Genomic DNA, 27,511 nt, shown 5'->3' with positions numbered 1-27,511 from the left:
AAAGTATAAAGTCATGCGAAGTATGTGAGACTCATTAATTCATTTTTTTGCTTGGTTTGTCTCTATTTGGTCTATAGACATGAAGTTATTATAATAAAGATTTTGTACACATTTGTTATTTTATCCATGAGGATAAATAAAGTTGAACCTGAATGGCTTATAGGAAGTTCATTCATAAAGCTTGACTATCCATAAAGTACTCATGTAATGAGTGTTTTACATTGTGATACATGGAAATGACGACCTATTTTATAATAGTTTTACTGCTATGATTCATGTGGAGCATTTCTTATCTGAGTGAGAGAATTCTATTAGTAATTGGCCAAACTAAAAACCTAATACCATAAGGTCATGTGTCATAAAAGCCAAGTGGGAGAATGTAATATTTATCTTTCATATATATATATATTATTTATTATTTATTATTTATTATATTTAATAATAAATAGTATATACGGTATACAGTTAGGTAATTTAAATTAATTAAATTACTGTAATGGAATCATTAAATTGATTTGGAAATCAATTTAATTAGTGTGTCCTTAATGGGAGAAACAATACGGTGCTTACCAAATGTAATGGTCCCTGACCTAGCCTATAAATAGAGAGCCTGTGTACACCATCAGTACGGTAATACAATAAGGCATAGGTTAAAAGACACCTTATAATTTTATTCTTCAAAAGTTCTTAGGAAACACTTGAACAAGATGGCTAGAGGTAACATTGATTCTTGTCTTTTTATTTTCCGCTGCTTATTGGTTTAGTGTAATAATATTTATTTATGCTAACATGTTTTGCTTTAATTGGTCCTCTAGTTCATCTTCTTTGCTATGGACCTCTAAATGTCCTTTGGTTGCGGAAATTGGCTCGAACTCGATCTTCCACTTCATCTGGTGCTCTGATCTCCTTTGTCACCTTTATAATTGCATTTTCTTCAATTGCCGTAACAAGCTGGAACTCTCCAATTTGCAGGGCTTTTTCTCTAGACACTTCAACCATTTCTTTGGGATGAACATCTGCATGAGCATCGGTTGCAAAGGCTACTTCTAACTCGGGGACTTTGTCATTTGGTGGTTGTTTTGTTCTTCTTGTTCTTTAAGCACCTCTTTCGCTTCAGTGACCACAATCTCCAGCAGCTTAGAATGATTGTTCATTCTTCGCTCCATATGTTCAAATCCCTCTTTTACTTTCTCATGATTACTCACAAGCATTTCCACAGTTTTTTTTAAGTTGTCTCACTTGTTTCCCGAGCTCTTCTATTGCTTGATTTTTACTGTTTATGTTCGCACGATCGCGGCTCTGATTCCACTTGTTATGAACCTAGAAATCTGAGAGTTTCATTCTTACTGACATAATGATAAAAAACAATGAAAAATAATAATTTGGCACGTCAAGGAGTTAGTCCCTCCTTTACATTCAAACACATGGTAAGAGATGAAACTTTGAATAATTTTCTGGTTACCTTTAATTAATCTCAAGTACAAAATTAAATACATGGACTCAATAACTACTGAGCCACTAACATATTTACTAGACCTCAATTGACCCACTACTAAAATAACTACCCATAACCCAATACATGTAGCCCACTATCCCATTATCTAAAGACTAGGAGACACACGCACGACCCATTATTGCACATCTATTGCACCTATCCACGCACATCTCTCCCACGTCTCCCCTTATCACGCTTCTGTTTCCTTCATTCACGCTTGCTTCATTTCCTTCTTTCCAGCTTTTAGTTCCATTCTTTCACCTCTCTTGGTAGGCTCATAACATGGACTGCATTATGTTGAAGTAGTATATGAAACAATCTTACATATGTCTCTATTTATAGAGAAATAAGGATGCCATGCTTGTACATTTTTGTTGGGGTTTTAAGGAAGACAAAAGTAGAAATTTCATCCCCAAAGCATGGGTCGGGTTCCATTTGCATTCTTAAAGAAATGGGAGATTTGGACCTTACTGCATGGATAAGTATTATTCTGTATTTGTTCAAAAAAAAAAGTATTATTCTGTATCCAAACCATCCAAGATCAGCATTGTCTACCTAATTAGGAGATTTGACCACCATACAGGATATCCTATAAGCCTCCTAAATCGAGCCAAACTTCAGACTACCCATAAAATTCGTAGAAGTTGGATTCTTAATTTCTAGTATTTTTTTTTTTTTTTTAAAAAATAATAATTTCGAAAGACCCATCATGATTTTCCTTTTGAGTGTTTTATTATCATTTGCTCAGGGAAAAAAAAAAATTCTATATATGATGCTTAGGCTAGTAGCTACCCTGCTCAGATTTCAAGATAGTAAAATGTAAGTTGTGATTTTATTCTCTTTTATGATAAGTTAGAGCATCCACAATGATTTATACATTTTAGATTTTTATGTAAAATGACTAATTATACCCTGAAAAAATATATTCATCTGGTTATTTAAACTAAATGCAGTTTGCAATTTATCTACATGTGCTTACCCAAATGTAAGGAAGCACCGTAAATAAATGCACAATTTATTTATTTATTTATTTTTAATGATTCTCTATCTGTCTTTTTCTTTGTCTTTCCAAGTAAATATTTGAAAATTGAAATAGAAGGATGAATGTTTTCTCTTTTTCTTTGTCTTTCCAAGTAAATATTTGAAAATTGAAATAGAAGAATGAATGTTTAAATGATATGGAGAAAGAATAGATAATCGAATGTTAATTCAGGCTAGGTTTAGGCTAGGATTTCAACAATCCTATTCCAACTTCGGAGCTAACATATGTCGGAATCGGATGGAATTGGAGGTTAAGAGCGGAACTAGAATTTTAGGTTTGGGGGACAAATAAAGACACTATTTTGGGAGTAAAAAATTAATTTTGAAAGAATTTATATGGATATATCTTTTTAAAAACCCTCTATAACATTAGTTGGAGCCTAGGGGGTTACTATCCGCTCAGGCTTGAACATGGTTCCGCTGGGGCAAAACGGATTGGAAATGAGGGCAGGTTGTTGGAAGGACGGGTAATTGAACACCCCTGGCCTATAATAATATGCATTGATCAACACAACTGCATGCACTCGATGAAAAGCGAGCATGATACGCAATTCCTTCATTAATTTATCAATTCAAATATTTTACGGCACACACATACTGCATACACATGAGAGCATCAAAACATATATAATTAACAACCTCCTCCTCCATTTGAAAGAAGAAATATTTATTCATTACACACTGACACGTCACTTATTCATTACACAGTACTGACACGTCATTTGGCTCCTTAAAATCCTTAATAAGGTTTAAGGCTTGACTTTGCTAATTGGCGAATTCTCCTCCGCTTTAGGCTTAGCTTCTGGATGAATGAGATCTTTAGCGGTGTTGGGCCTACGCCACTTTATATTGTCACCTATATCAGATTCAGGATCGAAATCTTTGGCAAAATGAACTCCTTTTCCTGTTTGTGGATGAATACGACCTTGAATTGCTTTTGGATGAATGAGATCTCCGGCGGTATTGGGCTTAAGCTTGTGCCCCTTTATATTTTCACCTTTTGATTCAGGATTGAAATCCTTGGCAAAATGAACTCCTTTCCTTGTTTGTGGATAAATACGACCTTGAATTGCTTCTAACATTGGTGGCTATCCATGGCTTTCTTCCCGATCCTCCAACGTCCTCTTTTCTTGCAACCACTTCTCTGCCAGCAAACTGCAGGCATATTGCATGCCCAAAAGTCACAAAATTAATTGATATTAATAGCATTTAATTTCTATAACTAAATTCCACTTTTTACTTGAGTCATTATAAATTTAAAGGTTTGGATAAAGAAGCAGAAATGCTTACGAGAACCAGAAGAAGTGATAAGAGGGTAATGAGAGCAAAGACACTTCTCATCTTGATGTTTGACCTCTTAGTACTATAGTGAAAAGACACTTCCTTTCTTTTCTCTTCTCTCCCTAGGCCAAGCTATAGCTTTCGATCTCCTTGCCTAATTGGTATATCGATCACCTCGATCTTACTATATATAGCACGACATACCCTGAGGCATGCATAATGTTCAAGGTATTTCAATTGCGTTTACATCAGAATTATCCGCTCGCTCTCTTCAAGTCAAGAGTCATGATGGATAGATATAATCATTTTTTTTAAAAAAAAAAATTTGAAGAACAAATCTATTTTTTCTTCCTTATCTAAAAATACTTCACAATAGTTTTTCTTAATTTTTCCCTAAGCCATTAAATATTTTTTACTTTTACTTTGTTTTTTTCTTTCATTTTATTATTATAAGAAGAAGAAAAGTGATAAAAAGAACAATCGAATTTATGATTATAATAATAATTGAGAATGCTTAAACACTCTACAATAAAATTTTTTAACTTTTATTATATCAATTAAATATTTTTTTAACTTTTTTTTTATTCTTTTATTTTTTTTTTTCTTTCCTACTTTTTCTTTTTTATTCATTTTTTTCTCTTTTCCGGAGCCGCACTGGGCCTTTTTTATTCATTCTATTCTTCTCTATTTCTATTTTTTTTTTTTCTTTCTCTTTACTGCTTTTCCTTTTTTATTCATTTTTCTCTTTTCCGGAGCCGCACTGGACCTTCTGCTACACCATGCTCCAGAAGGTCTCTCGCAGCTTCGCCAAATCGCCATGACGCCATGGTTATTGGTTATTCAGCATCTCGATTCCGAGCATCACAACGCTGTAAGCCCCACAGGTCAAGGCTCTTGCGCTTTTTTATTTTTTGGCCCATAAGTGTATTGTTTTGTTTTTTAGGATTTGATTGAATCTGGTTTGGATGATTATGATGGTTTTGGTTGTGATGGGTCATGTTATTGGTCCGGAAATTGATGGGTTAGTGAGATTTTGAATGATCCGGGTATGTGATTATTCTGGGCTTTTTGATTGATATTTGGATTTATTTGGGTGGGGTAGCAGAAGGCCCAGTAGAAAGAATTTAGACTCTGTTTCATTTCTATTCTACTACTGTTTCTCTTCCCAGACTTGAACACCAATTCCACTGCCTCACCTGTCCCGGCACCGGGTCCAAATGTGATAGCAGAGAAGTGGGCGGCGAGTGTTGCAGTGGGCTACAAGTGGGAATTTGGTGAAGAAGAAGAAGGAGGAGAAGAGGGAAGAGGATCTGGCGGGTGAGGGTACAGCTACAAGAGAGAGTCAGAGAGATGTGTTTTTTATTTTATTTTATTAAAATATTGGATTGGGTAGGTACGGTGTTACCCAATACAATGAGTAAGTGGAGCCTATTGTGGCTTTTTTTTTTTTTTTTTTTTTTTTTTTTTTTTTTTTCTCAATTTTTTTTTTATTTTAAAGAATGAAACTACTTATAAGACATATGTTACTAGTGCGCATAGAACCTGCATGTAGAGAATCAGCTTCAAGTGATTTTTTGTGATTTTTTTGAAAATTTTCCTATATTTAAGGAAAAATATAACTCTAAATCGTGAGACCCACGTATCTGATGAACGGAGAAATGTCTTCGATTTGCAAAAATGAGGTACAAGTTATCGATGATCATTTTGAAAAAAAATAATTAAATAATATTTATTCATGTTTATTTATATTGAATAATAATTATTTCAATTATTATTCCGCACTAATTTTCATAACTCTAATCATTCTACACAATTATTCATACCACCAATCATTTGTTATCATGGTTTTTCGTGAAAAAATAATTTCATATAACTCTCACCCAAACATGATTTTAAATATGATTTAAATTCTATTCAACATCCAAACATTGTTTTTTGCCTTGAAATTTGCACACCAAATAATAATTAAATTCTAATTTCAAAAAATCGAACATCCAAACATACCATAAACTCTCTCCAAAAGAAAAAGAACTCATAAGAGCCTCATCATTGGACTCTTCAATCCAAAATTTTCACCAAATTTTGGTGTAAGTTCTCAAAAACACTCATGCATCAAGCTCTTCAAAGTTTCTCTAAATTAATTATTGTAAGAAACTCTCATCAAATTTAGGGAAATAATATTTACACAACACATTTTACTCAACAATTACATAACACACTCACATGGAGTGAGACCCATGTAAGTGGGACTTACCACATGGGTCTCACTCCATGTAAATGTGTTGTGTAAAGTGTGTTATGCAAGGATCACTTCCCCCAAATTTAACCCCCACTTTTCTCACGCTATTCATTAAAATATTGTTTTCTTTTCACGTCCCGCCTGTTTCTCTCTCTCCCTCTGCCTCTCCTTCTCCGTCGGTGAAGACGTTCACCTCTGCTACCTTCTCCAGAAACCCAACAAAAAAATATTGATAATTTGCAATCCTATCAACAATCCAACAAGAGGAATAACGTAAATTACATTTTGCCGCTTCAATTTTCATCAATCTTCTTGTTCCCTAAGCTAGAGCCGATACCCCCCAAAGACCCAGACAAGAAGAAGAAGAAATGAAGAGCAATTTCAAGGGCAAAAAGGCAGAATCCAAAGCACCCAATGACCCAAGCAAACCAATTAGAAAGGTGTTTAATAAACACCCACTTAGAGTGCCTAGGTCCATCGAAGGATATAACCCAGAGGTCCTGTAGAGCAAGAGGATCCTTATCAATCTGTTTTTGGTAATAGCTCACTGAGAAGATCAATAAAAGACCCACAAATTGATGAATTTGTTGTATCCAATGACAACAAATTTTTTTATTTGTTTTTCATGAAATTGGGGGGCCATGGCTGTAGTCTTGCAAACCTTTAAACAATGACGAGGGGTAGTTAAAGTAGTTGCTTTTAAAACTATTAAAAAATAATATCTAGTCAAAATAGAGAAATTTTTAGAAAATTTGATGTAAGAAACTTTTTAAAAGTGATAGTTTTTTTTTTCACTAAAATTTAGTGAAAATTTAAAGAGTACATTGAGAATGCTCTAAGAAGCTCCCAAAAAAGCCATAACTACTAACTAGCACTGGTAACCGAAGGCTTAAAATGGAGCCACAGTTCATTTGAACGAAACTACAGTTTGTTAAAGATCTAACTCACAGTAGTAATGATAAGCGCATCTCAATGAAGACAATAAAAAGTCATTCATAGTTGATAAAGATAATAATAACTAAACAATTATAGAGTTCTCACAATATATTCATGGTCGGCTCTTTCACTAGGCGACTTAGGCAGTCGCCTAAGCCCCCAGTAGAAAAAGGCCCCCAAAAATACTATTGATGCTCTATAGATATGAAAAAATTAAGACATATTTGTTAAAAAAAAAAAAAAAAAAAAAAAAAAAGCCCAATTCTAGTGCACAACGATTTTGCTAAAGAAAAGAAAAAAAAAATGCATTAACTTTAAATCCCATGAAAAAGTCAACCGTAAGGCCTAGAAACATAAGATTTTGCCAAAGAAAAATAAATACATTGATTTATCTTTTCCTTTGATAGATTAAAGAAGGATCCGGCTTGCATGCGGTAGTTTAAAACTACTACATGCATGCTGTAGTGAAAAATGGTACTATTTTTCACAAAACGGTACCGTGTTCCACTTAAAAAATTTGCAAAACTTTTAATTAATTTAAAAATTATAAAAATAATAATAATTAAAAACAAAAAATATTAAAACAAAAAAGAAAACAAAAGAGGTGGTCGGCATTGCCCAAGGGGGTGGCCCATTATTGGTCAAGGGGGTGGCTGGCACAAAAAAAAACAAAAAAAAAAACAAAATTTGGTTTAGGTTTTGGTGGCTGATCGGACCATCCCCAAAGGCCTTTAGCCACCCCCAAATCAGCCGTAGGGGGTGGTCTAAACCACCATCAGGCCTTTGGGGGTGTTGCAATTTTTTTTAAGCGGAAAACAATACCCACTACAACATACATGCAATAATTTTAAATTACTGCATGCAAGCTGGATCCATTAAAAAACTCTCACCTAGAAAATCTAACCATAAGATGCCTAGGAACACAAAAAGTTTGTAAAAAGAAAAAAAAAAGAAAAAAGCAATCTCTCCATTTGAGACACCATAACCCAACGTAGAAAAATCAATAGAAGAAGGAAATAGCTATATCATTTCAAACAACACATTGTTTTGTCACTTGTCAGAGATGTTGATGAAAAATGTGGCTGTGATTCTTTGTTTTTCGATCATTTTCCAATGCGACTTCAGTAACTTTTTTTTTTTTTTTTTTTTCATCTTCTTTTTAACAATAAGGGAAATGAGTTACTTTACTTATAAAATAGTATTACATTTTTTTTTCAACAAAAACTTATATTAATAAACTAGTATTAGGCATATGAAATTATGAAAGGATGCAGTTTATTATTTGGGAAAAGTACACATAACTCTTTTAAACTATTATCTCTTTGTTAATGTCCCCCTCCCAATTACCAATTGTGTCAATATCCCCCTTTAAACTATCAAAATATGTCAATGTCCCTCATAATGACAAAAGTACCCTTCATAAAATTATTAAGTTTTTTTTTGAAAAAAAAATTATATATTTTTTCAAAAAATAATAATAATAAATCTATACAAAAAAAATAATAAAAATAAAAATAAAAATGAAAAAAAAAAATAAAACCATTTTTTTTGGTTCCCTTTTTATTTTATTTTATTTTTTCGTTTTTTCCTTATTTTTTTTAATTTGTTTTCTAGAAAAGTTATTTTTTTTCGTTATTTTTTTATTTTTTAGTTTTATTTTTTTTATTTTTTTGAAATTATAAGGACATTTTTGTTGTATTGAAAAAAGTTTAAGGTAATTTTTGTCTTTTTGTTGGTCTTAGGCCTCACACTGATATGTTTTCGTAGTTTGAAGGGGTATATTGACACAATTGGTAGTTTGGGAGGAGCATTGTCAATTGAATGGTGGTAGTTTGAGGGGGATATGTGTACTTTTCCCTTATTATTTTGTCTTTATAAATTAGTTAGTAATTATTAAAAAAAAAAGTCTTATGCAGGTTACATGATTTTATTATAGAGTGAAGCGTCTTTGATAAATCATGTTCTATTCTATTATTCTTTTATGTCACTTTTTTATTTAAAATATTATTTATCATAGATTTAGGGAAGCAAAAGTGGTTCATTTAACATTATTTTAATATAAATAACTTTCTCTTTCCTTACTCATTCATCTAGCATTTCTTTGAAGCAGTATTTAAATGTTTTATATTTCCTCTCTTTTTTCACTAACATTTAATTTAAAGAATAATTAAATGGTATAGGAAAAGGATAAGAAAAGTTATTGTGGAGTGCATTTAAATAGAGAAACAAAAAGTGCTTTAGTTTTTTAAATTGATGAAAGGTTTTAAAAAAATTGCTGCTAGTACTCTAATAGTTCAATAGCCTGTTCATTTTGGCAGTAATTTGGGATGGTGAGATGGGCGTTACAAATTAATCTCAATCATTTAAATATTATTTTAAATAAATGATAGAGGAATAAGAGAAGAAATATAAAGTTTTTTATATTAAAATAATGTTAAGGGAATCACTTTTGATCCCTAAATTTATGGTACAACTTTTTGTTACAATAAAAAGAAAACAATTGTTAGAATTCTAAAACTAATTAGTAAACGGGTTGTTTGTTGGATATTTTAGAATTTTGTAAGTATAAAAGAATTGTTTAATTAATCTTCCAAATTGGTTTTTTATTTTTTTGAGTTTAGTTGTCTCCAAGTAATTTTACCTTTAAAGAGTTTTTATTTCGTCACTAAAATAGATATATTTGATCTTTTTGTTGCTTTGATTAGTTTTAGTGATTGTTTGTGTGGTTGCAATATTTTAATTTGTTTGAGTTTGCTATAAAAAAAAACATCAATTCATCTCCCTTAGATGTTGTTTGAGTTCCTCGGGAGAATTTCAATATTAGTCAACTTAAGTCTTAAATTAAAAAATTAAATTAAATTAAAAACTCAAATATTGAAATGGAGTCTAGACAAAGCATGACGTACAGCTTGTCATTCATCCAACTGGGTTCAGCAAAACAAGAAGACATATACTCGTGGTGAGGTGTGGGAAATTGGGAATAAGAGTGGGATCTATTATGGTGTGTCGTGTGGTGTAATGGGTGGAATAAGAGTGGGATCTATTATGGTGTGTGGTGTGGTGTAATGGGTGGAATAAGAGTGGGATCTATTACGGTGTATAGACTAGCCTTTCTCTCTTGCTTTTCCAGCTCAATTATTGATCCCATGCCTCAAATTTAATTATGGTATCACACTCATGTTCCAACAAGATATGAAGTTTTTCAACTTTTGGATAATTGGCGATATCCTTTTCATTATTTAAATGAAGTTGTTTAATGTACAGGAGAGGGGCAATTCCAATAAGGCCATTTTTTTCTTTTTCTATATATCATTACAAATATAGCTACTGCTAATCACACTCATGTTCCAACAAGATATAAAGTTTCCCAACTTTTGGACAATTGGCGATATCCTTTCCATTATTTAAATGATGTTGTTTAGGGGCAATTCCAATAAGGCCATTTTTTTTCTTTTCTATATATCATTACAAATGTAGGTTAAATACAATTTAGCCTTCCAAACTACCATCATTTATTTGGATGGCCTCACAAACTACCATGGCTTGTATTTTGGCCCCCCTAAACTACTACTTGCTTATTTTTTGGCCCCATTAGTCAGTTTGTGCCGTCTAAGCGGACGGAAACTGAGTCACATGTACGACACATGACTCTTTTAGCCCAAAAGCCTAAGAGAAATACAATTTAGCCCCCTAAACTACCATCATTTCTCTAGATGGCCTCACAAACTACCAAAACCTTTGAAAAATACTATTTTTGGCAAAATATCCCCATGATACGCCTAGCACGTGTCATTTTTCAATTAAAAATTAAAAAAAATTAAAAAAATTAACAAAACAAAGTCTATCATCGTTGTGGAAGACCTTGATTGGTTTCTGACGGAGAAATCAACGGCCGTGAGCTTGTTCGTCAATATTCATATCCATTTTACTCTCTGTGATTTTTTGACATTCAAAACGTTGGCCAATAGCTACCTGGAACTCAATGATCACAAGCTTTTCTCTCAAGTAGAGTAAATTTTCTAGAGCGGGACGAGCTTGAGCTCGGCCGAGATTAGCGAGTTGATAATTGTGAATCGGATCTCATCGAGCTAGGCTATAAAATCGGTCATCACAGCGTTGCAAACAGATGGTGACCAGAGGGGTGTCAGGAAGATCAGGTCGCGGTTGGAAAATAATGTCACCTCCAAACACCCAGGAAATAATGCCACCCCAAACACCCATCTTTTTTTCTTTTTTAAAAAAATACAAATACAAATAAAAATAAGGAATAAGAAATTAAATTTTAGTTTATTTATTTTGAAATTTTTATTATTATTATTTTTTTAATTGAAAAATGGCACGTGGCAAGGGTATTATGGGGATATTTCGCCAAAAGAGACATTTTTCAAAGGTTTTGGTAATTTGGGGGGTTATAATGCAAGTCTTGGTAGTTTGGGGGGTCATCCAAAAAAAGAGTTGTAGTTTGGGGGGCTAAATTTTATTTTGGGCTAAAAGAGTCACGTGCCATGTACATGACTTAGTTTCCATCCACTTAGACGGCACAAACTGACGGATGAGGTTAAAAAATAAGCAAGTGGTAGTTGGGGGCCAGAATACAAATTTTGGTAGTTTGGAGGTGTAACACCCCGGTCCCATATTGGGAAGAGATGAATAGTTCACATAGAGTTAGTAGTTTATAAAGATACTCATGGGTGCTAAGTCCTACATTGACTAGTTACTCGGTGAAACTGGGCTTTATAAGTGATTCTAGGGAAAGCTTCAAATTGACTTGTCCTTTTGAGGTGATAGCGCAGATGTGGCTAGCGCTTTTCCTTGGGTCCTTGGGTCGTTACAAATGGTATCAGAGCCACCTAGTAACGCCAGGTCATGTGGTACTGGAGCACCGCATGACATGGCCTTGACGGGGACGTCAGGGGTTTAAGGGGGGGAGTTTGTAACACCCCGATCCCATATTGGGAGGAGATGAATAGTTCACATAGAGTTAGTAGTTTATAAAGATACTCATGGGTGCGAAGTCCCACATTGACTAGTTAGTAGGTGAAACTAGGCTTTATAAGTGATTCTAGGGAAAGCTTCAAATTGACTAGTCCTTTTGAGGTAATAGCGCAGATGTGACTAGCGCTTTTCCCTGGGTTGTTACAGGAGGCCATCCAAAAAAAAAGTGATAGTTTAGAGAATTAAATTATATTTAACCTTACAAATATAGCTCGTCAATCACACTCATGTTCCTTCGAAAGTTTCTCAACTTTTTCGCAATTGGCGATATCCTTTCCACTGTTTAAATGAAGTTGTTTAATGTATAGGAGAGGGGCAATTCCAATAAGGCCATTTATTTCTTTTCTATATATCATTACAAATATAGCTAGATCACACTCATGTTCCTACAAGATATAAAGTTTCCAACTTTTGAACAATTGGCGAACTCCTTTCCATTATTTAAATGAAGTTGTTTAACGTTCATGAGAGGGGCAATTCCAATAAGGCCATTTTTTTTTAATTTATTTATTTATTTATTTTAATTTTGTAAATCCATTTACAACCAATAAGTTTATTGTCAATAGGTTCTTTTACAGGGAAATGTTGCCTCTCCAACCTCCACACAGTGTGAGTTTTAGTTTGTTGCCATTTATCTGCTGAGGATATGTGACAAGATCACAATTTCTTAGAATTTTAGGGTATAAAAATATATAATTGATGAATTTATAAATATTGATATGATAAAATTTATATAATTTAATTTTAAAATTAACAATGTTTAATATTTGAGGAAATATACTCCGTAGAATATCTTAAAAATTCTAAGAGATATCTATGTAAAGAGGGTATGTATTGAGCAAGATTGTAGAGTAATATTACATGTCACCCTATATCTCCCTTATGTTTTCCCAAAATTAATGTGACTTTTAAAATTATTATTGAATTTATGATAGATCACTATTGAATTTTGATTTAATAGTGATTTTAAAAGCCACATCAATTTTGAGGAGACACAAAAAAAGCATAAGACTGACATATAGCATTACTCAAGATTGTAACATCTATTGGTCTTGATAGAATAAAAATTTAATTGACTATCCCCTTTCTCTAAGGAAAAAGCTTAGAACTCATAAGAATCTCCTAAGAACATATGCATATTACTGAATCTCATCATACAAGTTGAAGGGCTAATACTGTTGATCCAACATACATATTACTAATTAAACGTCATCACCTAATAACAGCAACACTTTTGAGGCAAGCATATGATATCATATTGGCACATAATAGAGTCACAAGAGGGATTTTCAGAATTCCTCATACTAAGTGCCAAGTGAATGAGTGGGTCATTGGTACGAGACTTTTCGTTTGGGTGCGGACCGAATGCGAAAAACTTAAGCATGAGAAGGCGTGAGCAATAATCAACTTTCTTGTCCTTAAGGAATAATTTAATCGGTTGGGGAACACACCTTATGAAGTAGAGGTCACTAGTTTGAATTATTCTTCCCCCTCTTGTGTGGACATGTCAAAAAAAAAAAAAAAAAAAAAGTAAATCAACTTTCTTATACGATTAGAGGACTGCCTAGAGCAAAACCACGCCCTAGTGGATGAAGTGTGGGAGAGCGATGAAAAGCATGATCTATCTTGACCAGAGAAGGACGTCGAGTGTGAGATTCCTACTAAGGTCCGTTTAGATTTGCGATTTCAAAAAATATGATTTTAAAATGTGTAATTTGAAAAAATAATTTTTAAAAATACAGTTAAGTGTTTTACAAAATTACAATTGGCCTTTAAAATTCTGAGTTTAAAAAAAAAAAAAAAAAACCCCACCCCCTTACGGTTCATTTTCTACAATTTAATTTAAAATCACATTTTTTATTTACAAAATCATAATTTTAAACACACTCTAAGAGAAAGTAATAAGTATGGTAGGACTACTGGCCAGTAAAAAAAGGGGGTGTACTAATTACACTGGAAGCTTTGCCTCACAAATTGACAAGAAATCCTTGAAGATTGAAAATGTTGTGGATTTCTGTTGGTCACCAACTGATCCAATGCTTGCAATCTTTGTTCCTGAACTGGGGGACCATCCTGCTAGGGTGAGCATTGTTGTTGATTATGAAGATGCTTTCTTCTTCTTCTTCTTCTTCTTTATTTTTTTTCATTTATTAATTAAGGTAAAATTGATCGATGTTCTGCAATCAAACTGTATGTTAGGGATAAAATCAACCCTAGGGACACGTGGATTCAGAAACATCTCGGAGCTATGTCTCGGACAATTATTACGGCCAACAAAGAAAAGACTGCCTAGGTGTAAATACATCTCGGAGGTATAACGATGTCTCGGTGCAAATACATCTCGGAGGCATAACAACGTCTCGGTCATAACACTCCAGGTTACGGTACGAAGAACATCCCGAGATCTCCTAATCTGAATGGAGTGAGCATATCTCGGGTATTTGAGTCTCGGAGTAACCTCGCCTCGGAGATGACAACAAGTCGGTACAATAACACCTCGGCCTTTTATAACTCCGTTATGGTGCGACGATATCCCGAGAAGTTATTACGTCTCGGACATCATCATCTCGGGGTCTGATTGAAAGTCTGCCGCGGATGTCTCAGAGTACAATAAGGATAGAATTCCATAATTGATGGGATAAGGTAATTATTTAACGATTGAGGTGGGGTTCAGCACTAAACAAATGCTAGTGGGGAAACTCTGCTGGACAGCAACATCAAGACAGCATGGGCAGCACCTTCCTCCACGCCTGGCAGCACTTCTTCCAAGCTTGGACAGCACACGCACTCAATAGAATAATCCCACTCAATCATAAAATAACCATCCATTCACTCCTTCCAAAAACCATGCACTTTTCGACCAACACAATCCCACTCATCACCATCTCCACTCAGCATTATATAATCTCCAGTCCCTCCTTCCACTCGAGGGGATAACCAAAACAAATGTTAAAGAACTAGAAGGTGGCAAACATGGAGAGATGGGTGTTCCAGCAGATTAAACTAAGCGAGGAATCAAACTCCTAAGGGGAACGAGGCATGAAGAACTCGAAGAAGGCAGCAAGTATGGTTAGGCCAGGGGCCTGGCCTATAAATAAAGCTCATTACACCAGGTACAACACAGACAAAAAAAATAGGAAAAACGATACAGAAATACAGAGGCACAAAGAGAGAGATAAAGAGAGAAAGAAAGGAATTTATCCTTCTTGGTGTACGGTACAGAGGCAAAGAAAGAAGAGGTTTTCTCTTCTTGATTTGTCGTACAACAAGACATAAGTGAGGGAAATCAGGGTGTATCGGGGCTTAGGGTTACGAGTAATTTCCCTCCTGTAACTGCTCAATAGTGAATTTTCTCTGCGTCTCCTACAGTGGATGTACCTCGGATTGAGGGAACCACTTAAATCTTTGTGTCATCTTCTCCCCTATCTTCTCAATTTTTTCATTTCTAACAGGTCCTGGAAAGTAAGACTTATTTCTTAACAGAGCGAATCAACAGCCGACACGTCACCATACCGGAAACTGTACCAACACTGTATATCAGGTGAGTCTTATGCAAATACCAAGTGAGGATGAGTTTAGGCAGAAAAACCTTTTCGGTGTTAGTGATTGCAAAATGTACAGGCAAAGCAATGGGGATTATCTGGCGGTTAAGGTTGATCGATATACAAAAACTAAAAAAAGCACATACACAGGCTTTGAGCTTTTCCGCATAAGAGAAAGGGATATTCCTATTGAGGTTTTTGAGCTTGAGAATAAAAATGATAAGATCATTGCCTTCACAAATAAATATTCCTAAAGCAGTCCGTAGGCCATCACAGTGACCGGAGATGAAGAATCTCCAACCACTAAGTCAGAAAAATCTTGACTTAAAACAGCTACCAATGGTAAACTGTGACAAAGATCAAGAATAATACAAAAACTATAACTATCTAAATAATAAACAAACATTACAAAGAGTAGACATTAAGCCTCTCTTGACAATGAAGTATAACCTATCACAAATAAATAGAAGCAGATCTAGCATCCAAGCCATCAGACAAATCCCCATAAACACAAGCAGAAAACACAACTTCAGAGCTGACACAGAGAAGAAAACATCCTGGCGCCGACGAGTGACTCACACGTGCCACCCCCGGGACTCCCCTTTTGCGGTCAAACACCAGCCCTTCTGAAAACACCAACAACCAAGCCGGAAAAGGTTGAGCGTGGCCCTCACACTCAGGCCCCCTTCTCAGCACATGCAAGCCACGCTCCGGGCGTGGAGGTCTGACACAGTCGAAAGTTGAAGCATTGGATACGGAAACTAACGGCGAGCAATTTTGAAGGGGACGTGTCGCAAGATTTCCGGCATATCAACGTAGATCTAGCTCGAAAGGTGGCCAGAAAAAACACGAACGGTCACTCTCTATGAATGTCTCAAAACAAAATGCCTCTGTCAAAAGGAAACACAAAAAAACATATAAACAAGCTCCATAGCCCCAACAGGTAGGAGGACAACAACCTCCACCGGATCTGACCGAAAGGACCAAAAGCTCCTCAACCCAAAGGTTGAGAAAATAACAAAAGCCCTATTGGAAACCAATGGGGTGAACAAAAGTCACCCTAGCCCATAAGGATTAGGTGGAAGACCAACGCTGAGAGGGGAGGCAACCGGCGAAACAAAACACTGAAATGTTCTCTCTCTCTCTAGAAGATACTCATAGAGAAGGTAACGAAGCTGCCCATACACTTGCCCAATTGGCTGTAACTCAGCACCTCAACCATGCTTGGTTTGACAGGTGGCCTAGTTGCTTATTCGAAAGTCTATGGAAAGATCAATGTAATTTTATGAATATATAAAAGTCCGAACTCCTTTCAAAAAAGAAAAAAAACTATTGTGAAGTAAATGAAATGGTTGTTACGGCACCTTTTGCATAAAACCCTAATTAAAAGCTAATTCAACATACATATTACTAATTAAACATCTTCACCTAATTAAAAGTTTCTTTTTTTTTTCTTTTTCTTTTTTTAATTACCAAACAACTGTACTAACAACTTCAAAGCACTTAGACATGCAGTTACCAAAGATTAAACACATTTTCAGTGATAATGTCTTTTGGGAAAGCTGTTCACATAAAAGTATTACAAACAAAAGCTTTATTACCCACAGCAATCCAAACCCGTTGTAGTCCTAAAACTTATAATTATGAATATATAGATGAAAGTAATAGACATATTAAATTCTCAGAAAAAAAAATAAAAATATATATATATATATATACCCTCTCCTCTTCACAGGATCGGTCGGGCGGATGTGGCTTGGGGCCAAGCCTTAAGGCAGTCCCCAAAAAATTTAAAAAATCCCTTAAAAATATATATATATAATTTTTTTTAGTAACTACGTACAACACACCTCTTAAAAAATGAAGGGTTGAGATTTAATCTCTGACTACCCAAAACAACGATTTCCCTTTGCAATCCTCAAGTTTTGTAGATCTCTCACATGCGTCATTCATCACTCCACAAATATGAAAGTGGAGAGATGGGAGAAAGTAGCGAGAGATTAGATTAAATCTCAACCCTTTATTTTTTTAATAGTATATGTGCTAGCACATAAGCTGGATCCATTTTTTTATGAAGTAATATTTAATATCCTGGCCTCTTTTCCTCGAGTAATTCTACAAATACCTTGCATTTTCTCTAATTAAGAGCCATATATAGACGAGTGAGAAAGAGATTGGAAGGGCCTTCAGGATTAGAAGGAAGATGGCTCTCAAATTTGTTTCTTTAATTCTCTTATCTAATATTTTTCTCTTGACGGTATATATTCTCAATATGCTTCGGTTTTTGTAAGTTTATTCCTTGTATTCTCCACATTCACTGATTCAGTAAATGTTGCATATATGCAGTGTGACCGTGGCTATGGAGTAATGAAGACGACTGAACAGGAATGGCAACAATCAAGAAGTCGTGAAGAAGAAAAGAAGCAGCTGATGGAGGATCCGAAACTAGGATACGTCACCATAAATGATCTACATGTTGGGAAAACAATTACACTCCGAGTCCCAACCGAAGTCCCCTCTTCTTTACCTCACTTCTTGCCTAGAGAAGATGCTGATTCCATTCCTTTCTCAGTTGAAGAATTCCCAAATATCCTTCAACTCTTCTCAATCTCTCAACATTCTCCCCAAGCAAAAGCAATCAAGAGGGCACTGGAAGATTGTGAATCTAAACCCATTAAAGAAGTGAAGTTTTGTGCCACCTCCTTAGAGTCCATGGCTGATTCTGTGCGAGCCATTTTTGGATCGCAAGCCCCTTTCAAAGTTGTAAGCACAACCAGCTTCACAAAATCGAACACCCTTCTCCAGAACTACACTTTCCTGGAAGTTAAAGAGTTGCCAACTTCAATGACTGTGGCGTGTCATGATCTGCCTTACCCTTATGCAGTTTTTTACTGCCATGATCTGGGTGACACCAAGGTTTTCGAGATTTCACTGGGTGGCGGCCGTGAGCATGGAGAAAGAGTGACAGCTTTTTTTATTTGCCACATGGACACGTCCGGCTTTAGACCAGACCACATCGCGTTTCGCGTTCTCGGCTTCAAGCCAGGAGCAGCTCCTGTGTGCCACTGCGTCTTTCCAAAAAATCTTCTTTGGGTTCGACATTAATGAATGGAAGGACAACCTTATTCTTCACACTCATTTATCGAATCCTTAGTGTGTTTTAAATCGTTTTATTATATATGTTTAATTATGATATTTAGCGTGTTTCAAACGGTTTTATTGTATATGTTTCTTTATGTCACTGCTGCTTTATTGCTGGTCAATTATCTTGTAACCTAATTAATCGCAATCGTTCTCTTATTTAATGTGATCGGTCTCAAGTCAATCCGTTTTAAATGTATGATATATATATTATAGGCTAGATTAATCTCTTCGGTCTTTCTCATGGTTTGTTTTTCTGGTTAATGACTAACAATTTGTTATGAGTAATGTTATTTGCAAGACTCTTATCTTCTTTTTATCGTAATTTTTAAAATCACCACTGAACCAAATTATAATTGAATTCTAATTCACTGCACGAATTTTGAGGTTTGACTTTGTGAGATAAAATTTAAAATATTAAGAAAAAAATAAATAAAATTGGTCCCTATCGTTAGAAAAATTGACAAAATTATTTCCTTAATATCAATTACTTACAATAAAAATTTATTATTAAAAAACTATATTTTTAAAAATGCAGGTGTACGTGCACACTCCTTTGGAACCACTCCTTTTGTCAAAATAAGAGATTTTGCCCTATTTTGAGGAATCAAAGATTATTGAAAAACATGTAGGCTTAAATTTTTGGAATTTAGGCCCATTAAAATTGTAGCTTGACTTTTGGACCAATAAAAAATGGAATTGTCCAAGAGAATTGAAATGGGCCCAAAACCCCATTTTTGGCCCAATAGGCCTTGTTTACAATTTTTTTTTTTTTTAAAACAAAAAAAACTTCGGGGATGTTTGGAACCTTTCTCAACTCAACCCTTTTTTTTTTCTTTTTCTTTTTTTTCGAAATTATGTTTCCAACTCAAACTTTTTCCAACCTAATTAAAAAAAAAATGTATATATATATATATAAAAAAATAAAAAGAAAAAAAAAAGAAAAAAAAATTAAAAAACCAAAGTTTTTATTCGTTTATTTCCATTTTTTTTAAAAAAATTATTTATTTATTTTTTTAAAAAATATATTCAATTTAATTCATCTTCTCAAACATAATATATATATATATATATATATATATATATATATATAATTTTGAGTAAAGTAGAAAAGAAAACAAAACAATACAAAAAATAAAAAATAAAAAAATTCACATACCCAACAATCCCAAAAAAGTATTTACCTAGCTCATATAATTATGGCCAGGCAAGGTCAATTAATTATGTCCTAAAGCTTTTTTAAGCCCATATAAAGGGCCATTCGGCCATGAGCTAGAGAAAAGAGAGGAGAAAAACAAAAGGAAAGGAAAGAAAAAGAGTGGAACAATAATATCATTTGATTCGTTGATCTCAAAAAAGAAATAAGTAAAGTTCCTGACCCTTGACCCTTGTCCTTGAATAAGAATGCATGCAAATTGAAGAATAAAATGAGAAATTACACTAACTATTTGGAGGAGCAACAATTTTCCGTTTCCGGTGTCATCTTTCTTACATTCAAAAGCGATTCCCATCTTCAGGGCACATTAGGCAGATTAATGGTGCGTTTGGGTATTGAATTTTTAGAATTAGAATTGAATTCTTATTCTAATTGCGAAGTTCGAGGCAAAAAGTTGTGTTTAGGTGTTGAATTTTTAGATTAAAAAATATTATTTTTAATAGTAAGAAATGATTGGAAGTTTGAAAAGTTGTGTATAATGATTGGTATTTGTGAAAAGTTATGTGAAATAATGATTTAAATAATAATTATTTAATTAAAAAATAAATATTTTTTCTTTTTAAAAGAAAAAACAAAATTAAAATTAAAATTTTTAAAAAAAAAATAGAAGCAAGGGGTGGCTGCCGGTTGGCAGCCACCCCTTTGGGGGTGGCCGCGCGGCCACCCCCAGTGGTCGGGGGAGGCCGCGCGGCCACCCCCAGTGGTCGGGGGAGGCCGCGCGGCCTTCCCCAAGTGGTTGGGGGTGGCGCGCTGCCACCCCCATTAAATCTAGGGGGTGGCGCGAGGCCAACCCCTAGATTTAAAGGTGGCCGCGCGGCCACCCCCATTAAATCTAGGGGGTGGCGCGAGGCCAACCCCTAGATTTAAAGGTGGCCGCGCGGCCACCCCCATTAAATCTAGGGGGTGGCGCGAGGCCAACCCCTAGATTTAATGGTGGCCGCGCGGCCTTCCCCAAGTGTCGGGGGTGGCGCCCCCGGCCACCTATGGTGGTGGCAGTGCGCCACCCCCTTTGAGGGGTGGCTACCAACCGGCAGCCACCCTGCCTTTTTTTTTTTTTTTTTTTTAAAAAAAAAAGTTATTATTTTTTTAAAAAAATTAAAAAAAAAATTATAATTATTTTTTTTAAAAAAAATAATTTATTATTATTTTATTAAGTAAATGCGGGACCCACGCACTGTGCATGGGTCCCAGTGATCATTGAAGGTAGAATTGGATTCAGAATAGAATTTAAATTCTATTCTGAATCCAAACAGATCATAAGCTTTCTAGGAAAACGCCTAAAGAGTGGACTTGCTCTTTTTATTGCCACGGCCAAATCTCTATAAATCATATATATATATATATATATATATATATATATATATATGTTTTTCGGGCATGACCCGGTTTGTACTCAGGATGCTCTAAATGCCCTAGACGCAATTCCAGGCATAGAAGACATCTCAGAACTCAATTATTGACTCCCACGAGTCTCTTACTGTTGAATCACGCTCCAGATAGCATTATTTGCTCCACCAAGAGCTCCATCGAAACTGTGCTTGTCTTTTGCGGAATTAATGGTTGCATCTGCAGCTGGCCGACAACTTAATTGACCGCTACAGTCCCGTCGCATGCTGATCTACAGTCTTGATAATTTACTATTTTACCCTTGTAATTGGCCTATTTAAAGGACCAAAGTCTTCGGGGTAAGGCATAAGCTTTTAGACAGAGAAATTTTGTTTCCTGATCTGCTATCTCCTGCTCTCTTATTATCCACACCTGTTGATCTTCCGATCTCCCCATTTGTATTAATCCCTGTTAATTCTGTAAGTATTTCAATTTTGAAATAAATACAGTTTCTGTTAAATTTGATAAAATTTATTTTATCATTTCATTATCCTTATCTACATCCCCATTGGCAGGTTTATACCGCCTAATCCCTCTCTTCCCTCATACACACACACACACAACTCTCTCAAGGTCTCTCTTGACCTCATCTTCTCCACGCTGAAAAGGATTCCCTAAAATTACTTTATCACTCTTCATGTTTTTAACAAGCACAAAAGGAATTGGGAAACAAACATCATTCTAGCAAACATAAGCTTTACTAAGCTCATATTTAATATTAAGAGAATCTCCACTGGCAGAATTTAATCTTTCAGTAGATTTCTCAAAATATTTACTAGGGACTAATCCCTCCTAGATACAATTCATATCAGATCCAGAATCAATTAAAGCAAAAGCATCAAAGGAATAATCTTTTGCAATAATAATAGAAATTTTTGTATACCATTTGGGTGGTATAAAACTTTTAACAAGTTTTACAAATTTCAAATTACTACTAGAACAGATAGTTGCATTGCTGGATTCATGATCATTAGAATGCTCAGGTTGGTTACCAGTAATATCTTCAATTTTTAAATCTTCATTTTCAAGCTGGAATTTTTTAAGAAGATTTGTGATTAACAGTTGATCTCTTAAATCTTGATTATAAGTTTTAATATGATGCATGTTATTTTTCAAATCAACAATTTCTTTCTTGATATTACTTATTTCATACTGCAAATCTGAAATAGTAACAACTTTAGATTTTTGTTTTGAAAATCTTTTCAAAGTTTCATCAAGAGAGATTTTGGGTTTAACAGATTTTTCAAAATCATGCTTCATTGTTTTCTTGAGTTTTTTAAGATATTCATCTTTTAACTCATCATTTTCAATTTTTGAAATTAAAGTGATTAATAAATTTTCTTGTTCTTCTTCTTTAGAATTAACATTGCAAAATTTACTTTCACAACATGGTTTATTGCAGCCAATTTTAAAAACATTTTTATCAAATTATTCGCTAGCTGAACGATAGCAAGAATCATCAGATGTGACTTCATCAATGTAGGATGAATTGGAATCGGAATCGGAATCGGAGTAATCTTGGGATTGTAGAATCCTGAAAAGATCATTCCTTTCTTCCTCATCAATGTTTAAAGAAATAATTTTATTCTTTAATTTATTAGGTGGGGTTGGACATTTATCTGCATAATGTCCCTTTTTATCATAATTAAAACATCTTCCTTTAGAAGGTTTAATAGTTTTAGAATGCTTATACTTTCTAAAGATTTTATTAAGCCTTTCAGGCTTAACAATTCGTCTTTTAGTATGACGGTATTTTTTAGTGAACTTATCTGGTCTCTTCCTATGTCTCCTGCTAGGAACAATGGGAGGTAAACCAAATTATTTACAGAAATTACCCATTTCATACTTAGCTTTCTTAGCATTTTTTTTAATTGTTGTCTTATCATTTTCTGATCGACACACATTTTAATGCCAAGTGTTTTAATAATTGAAAACAAATCACCATAAGTTAAGTTTTCATATTCAATGGATCCTGTAACAGAATCAACAAGTTCGTCTTTTACTTTGTGAGCAAATAATGAAGGTAATCCATCAATGAACTTTTCCTTCCAATAGGGCTTAAAACTATCAGTTCTAAGCATAACACGAGAAATAAAAACATCTTGATACCATCTATAATCAGACATAGTAGGGCATCTAAGATTATTCAAATAATCAGAAATACGAGAAGTAATATTGGACGGAGTCCCAACAAAATATTTAACAATGGTGTATATCAAAGTATTGACACCATCAGGCAAATGCTTGCCATTAGTGAGGACGGGAGTCCCGTCATCATTGGTCTTAACAGCAGTTTTAATTCGGGTTTTAGCATCTAGAGTAAGATGCTTATCCCACCAACTATTGAGGGTACCGGAAAAACTAGTAACTAATAGATCAACAATATCATAATCAGAAACATCATGGTTAGTCATGTAAGCATTGGCAACTATGGACATATGATTCATCTTATTAAGGATTTCCTGTTTAGACAAACCATCAATATTCCACTCATATAATTTATCAGCAGAAACAGAAAACTAGTTTTGAAAAACCCTTTCTTCAAACCGCAAATCAGGAGGAGTGGGTTTATTATACCAATTCTTGGTAATGTTAACAGGTTTAGATTTAAAAATTCTTTGGATTTTTGGAGAAACATTTATTTTCCCCAAATTTTCTTGAAGAATTTTAATATCTTCATTAGTGAATGAGTCAGATATAGAAGAATCAGATTCCGCAAATTTTTCAGACTCACTATCAGGATGGTTAAAAACCTTTAAAGAATTTTTGCCTTTGTCATAATTTATGACGCAAGCATTATTCGAAGAACTGGCTTCGGGAACTACAGAAGTAGTTTGAGCAGCTTTGCGAAGGCTGATCTCAAGAAGCATTTCTTCAATTTTTTCCAAATTCTTTTGGCTATTAGTTTTTAAACTAATTCTTTTTCTTTCTTCTGGTAAAGAAATCAAAGGTTTTTCAATATCTTTCTTAATAGCAAAAGGAATAGTTTTTTCAATAATTTTAACAAGAGAATCAATCTTTTCTTCAATTCGATCAAGTTGTTGACCAATAATGTGAAGGGATTGATTAGTAAAATTATTTTGTTCAATAATTTTCCGAGCCTCAGTATGAGAAGTATCATTCTTAGAGACTTTATAAGGAGAAGCTGTAGCGCCCCAGATTTTAAGACATAATTTATAATGATTTAAATTAATTTTAAAACACTTTTAATAAGGCAAAAGAATAACTATGATTATTTATGAAAATAAATAATGTATTTCTGTTTTTAGAAACGTTTATAGTTGCAATTTGATAAAAACTCAAAACAGACCTTAAACTTTGGAATAACGGAAACAGGGTCAAACGAACTCCATTTTGGTCGATTCAAAAACTGAGACACTCGTTTTGAAGTCCTCTAGGTCCCCTCCAAATTTCATGATGTTTGGACATCGTTAAGGCCATGAAAACATCCGTCAAAAATACAACCCCTGTTCTGGACGGAAATTCACATTATTCATGGGCCATCTTTGGACTTAACCCAACCCATTCCAAATGCTATCCACAAACCCAATCCATCTATCACATGTTATCTTCCTATGATCATGATGATTACATGAGTCATCACCCAACTCAACATGTGAAAGACCTATTTTTATACCTTAAAGAAATGCCATTAATTAATGTGTGTTAGATGATTAAATATGTTAGTGGAGGATATAATGATTCAACACCTAGTGCAACATTCCACTACATTTATTCCCTCCCCCTCTTATGATGAAAGAATAAAGGATGTCTAGAATAGAATCTAGAGTAATCATAAAATGAAAGTAGTCTAAACAATATCTTGGTTTAACTTGTCAAAATAAACCAGAAACTTTGATTGACCAAAACTAAGTCATAACGAACTCGGATTGAGTTGAACCAAAAAGAGAAAGTGTTCATCTTGACGTCATCTATCTACCCTCAAAATTTCACAGCGATCGGATTAGATTTGACCACCAAAACGTTGTTTGGAGTAAGCTGGCCTCTATTTGGACGAAAATTCATATATAGCATTATTTAATACTTCCTTTGATTTGAACAACTCATCACCCACTTCCTCTAATGTGTGCACTCATCACCACAAGTGTTGCCCACATCCCACATCTAGAATGCACCACCTTAGTGATGATGAAACCCATGTGCCTTGGAAATAAGGCTAAGATGCACCAATTCCTATCCATTGGATCAAAATGTGTCTACTTGATCCTAACCATTCATTCTCTTATAAATAGAACCAAGGTGGAAGATGCAATGCCCATTAAGCTTCACTCACACACACACCTAAGGCCAAGAGAGAGAATTGTAGGATTTGTGTAGTCTTGTGTTGTTCAAGGCTTGAAGTGTATGCTAGGAAGTATTTTGGGTAAGCTTCTAATCATTAGTTTCATTAATTTGATGATATAGGTTATGATTTCATTACTTGTTATTTGAATTGTTTAAAGACCCAATAAGCTTAAGAGATAAAAAGAAAGTAATATAAACTACTTTTATATTTCATTGTCCTCATGACTTCATGAGTTGATCGTATTTATGTTTCCTTTTATATTTCGTTGTCCTCATGACTTTCATGAGTTGATCGTATTTATATTTCCTTTTTACATTTCATTGTCCTCATGACTTCATGAGTTGATCGTATTTATATTTACTTTTATATTTCATTGTCCTCATGACTTTCATGAGTTGATCGTATTTATATTTCCTTTTATATTTCATTGTCCTCATGACTTCCATGAGTTGATCGTATTTATATTTCCTTTTCATTTCATTGTCCTCATGATTCTCATGAGTTGATCGTATTTATTCCTTATTGTCCTTATGATATATTTTAATCCTTCAAGTTCATATTTGGTAGCATTGGTTATATAGCCTCGTCACCAAATCATGAACCAAGGTTTTAAGATTTATTATGAGTGATCGTCTCAAACGTAATGAAGTGATGAATAATAAATATAAAAAGATGAGGGTCTATAAACAATGATTTGTTTGATAGATGATTGATAAATATATTATTGCATGGATGGATTTATATGCAGAAAAGAAGTTTAAAGGAACTACACGAAGAAGAGTGTAAGTATTTCTATACTTACTGAGAACGAAGCTGGTGGATTTTTCCATGATATCGTGTTTATTGTTTTATTTAATTTATTCATTGCATGTGGCCGATCATGCATAGCATGTTGTGTCTAAAATAATATAACGGCTGATGAGATAGCCATCAACAAGCTGATGTAGTAGCTAGGGGAAAGTATGGCTAGTCAGTGGATCCAAGAGGGGTTCATAGTGACCCAAGGATATCCGAAGACCTAATATATAACTAATGCTGGGACCGGTAGGATTCCAGTAAAAACAGGTAAAACTTTAAGTGGGAGGCAACGGACGTGAACGGGTTCAGATAACCTAGAACGAGAGGTCTGAAGAAAGATGATCATAAAATACCAAACTAAATGGTCACTACGATGCATATTCATACAACCCATACATTTGCATTACACGCGTGACTATAAAGTCACATTTGCATGCTAAGGAATTTATTAAGTAAATCAGTATTCACCGTATTATTGGAAACAGTGGACTCACTTTAGTTATTTTGTGTTTTTGTTTCTATATATATGTATATCCTGTTAATGCAGGTTTAATAGACAAAGATCAGAGCTCAAGAGGTTTTATAGCTAAGGACGCATAGTTTATATTTTGTTTGTAGTCGTCTGTGTTTATAGCATTTTATGTTGACAAGATTGCTAATGATTTATATGTATTCTTTTGTGTCATTATAGACACCTGTTTCCTTGTATTTGTTATAAGTATTTTCTAATGAATATCTAGAGGTATTTAATTTAAAAGCTCTAATGTGTTATTTAATCCAAGCCTGTTGGATAAAAATATATTCCGCTGCGAGAGTTTATCTCTGATGTAGTAACGTCACGTGGAAACCGGAGGTTTCTGCTTACGAATTTGCTGGTTCAAATTTGGGGCGTTACAGAAGCAATGGCAACAGTGTCATCCTTTCCCTTAATATATATATATATATATATATATATATATCTTAAGTTATATCAATTGCACTCTTTTGTAGAGTATCCTTAATTGGTATTGAGAAGAGTTACAAGAATTTAAGAGATAAGAGTTACAAGACGATAAATTAGATTTATTATTGTTAATGTAAAAATAGAAAAAACTAGTAACATTCAAATTTTTTTCTCTATAAATAAAGTTTTGTA

At 34.2% G+C, this 27,511-nt stretch overlaps 2 protein-coding genes and 1 long non-coding RNA gene across 3 annotated transcripts in view; 2 read left to right on the top strand and 1 right to left on the bottom strand.

Annotated features, from left to right (window-relative positions):
- Positions 1-3,062: 3,062 nt before the first annotated feature.
- Positions 3,063-4,110, bottom strand: LOC133861167 (uncharacterized). Its single transcript, XR_009898966.1, has 2 exons — positions 3,827-4,110; positions 3,063-3,691 (listed from the first exon to the last, which is right to left on the bottom strand). It is a non-coding gene; the product is annotated as an uncharacterized LOC133861167 (long non-coding RNA).
- Positions 4,111-17,626: 13,516 nt separating this feature from the next.
- LOC133859347 (BURP domain protein USPL1-like) lies at positions 17,627-18,792 on the top strand. The gene is made up of 2 exons (XM_062294730.1): positions 17,627-17,786; positions 17,876-18,792. The coding sequence occupies exons 1-2, from the start codon at positions 17,733-17,735 to the stop codon at positions 18,632-18,634; spliced, it is 813 nt and encodes a 270-aa protein (XP_062150714.1). The 5' UTR covers positions 17,627-17,732; the 3' UTR covers positions 18,635-18,792.
- A 2,865-nt stretch (positions 18,793-21,657) lies between these two features.
- The window catches only part of LOC133860840 (BURP domain protein USPL1-like), a 36,832-nt gene continuing 30,978 nt past the window's right edge, over positions 21,658-27,511 (top strand). The window contains exon 1 of the mRNA XM_062296469.1: positions 21,658-21,662. The gene's annotated coding sequence lies outside the window, so the exon portion shown is untranslated. The remainder of the gene's footprint in view (positions 21,663-27,511) is intronic.

This window comes from Alnus glutinosa, chromosome 2, assembly GCF_958979055.1.
Source record: "Alnus glutinosa chromosome 2, dhAlnGlut1.1, whole genome shotgun sequence".
Lineage (NCBI taxonomy): Eukaryota > Viridiplantae > Streptophyta > Magnoliopsida > Fagales > Betulaceae > Alnus > Alnus glutinosa.
Note: the sequence above shows the minus strand (reverse complement) of the source record. Positions and strands in the feature narration are given on the sequence as shown.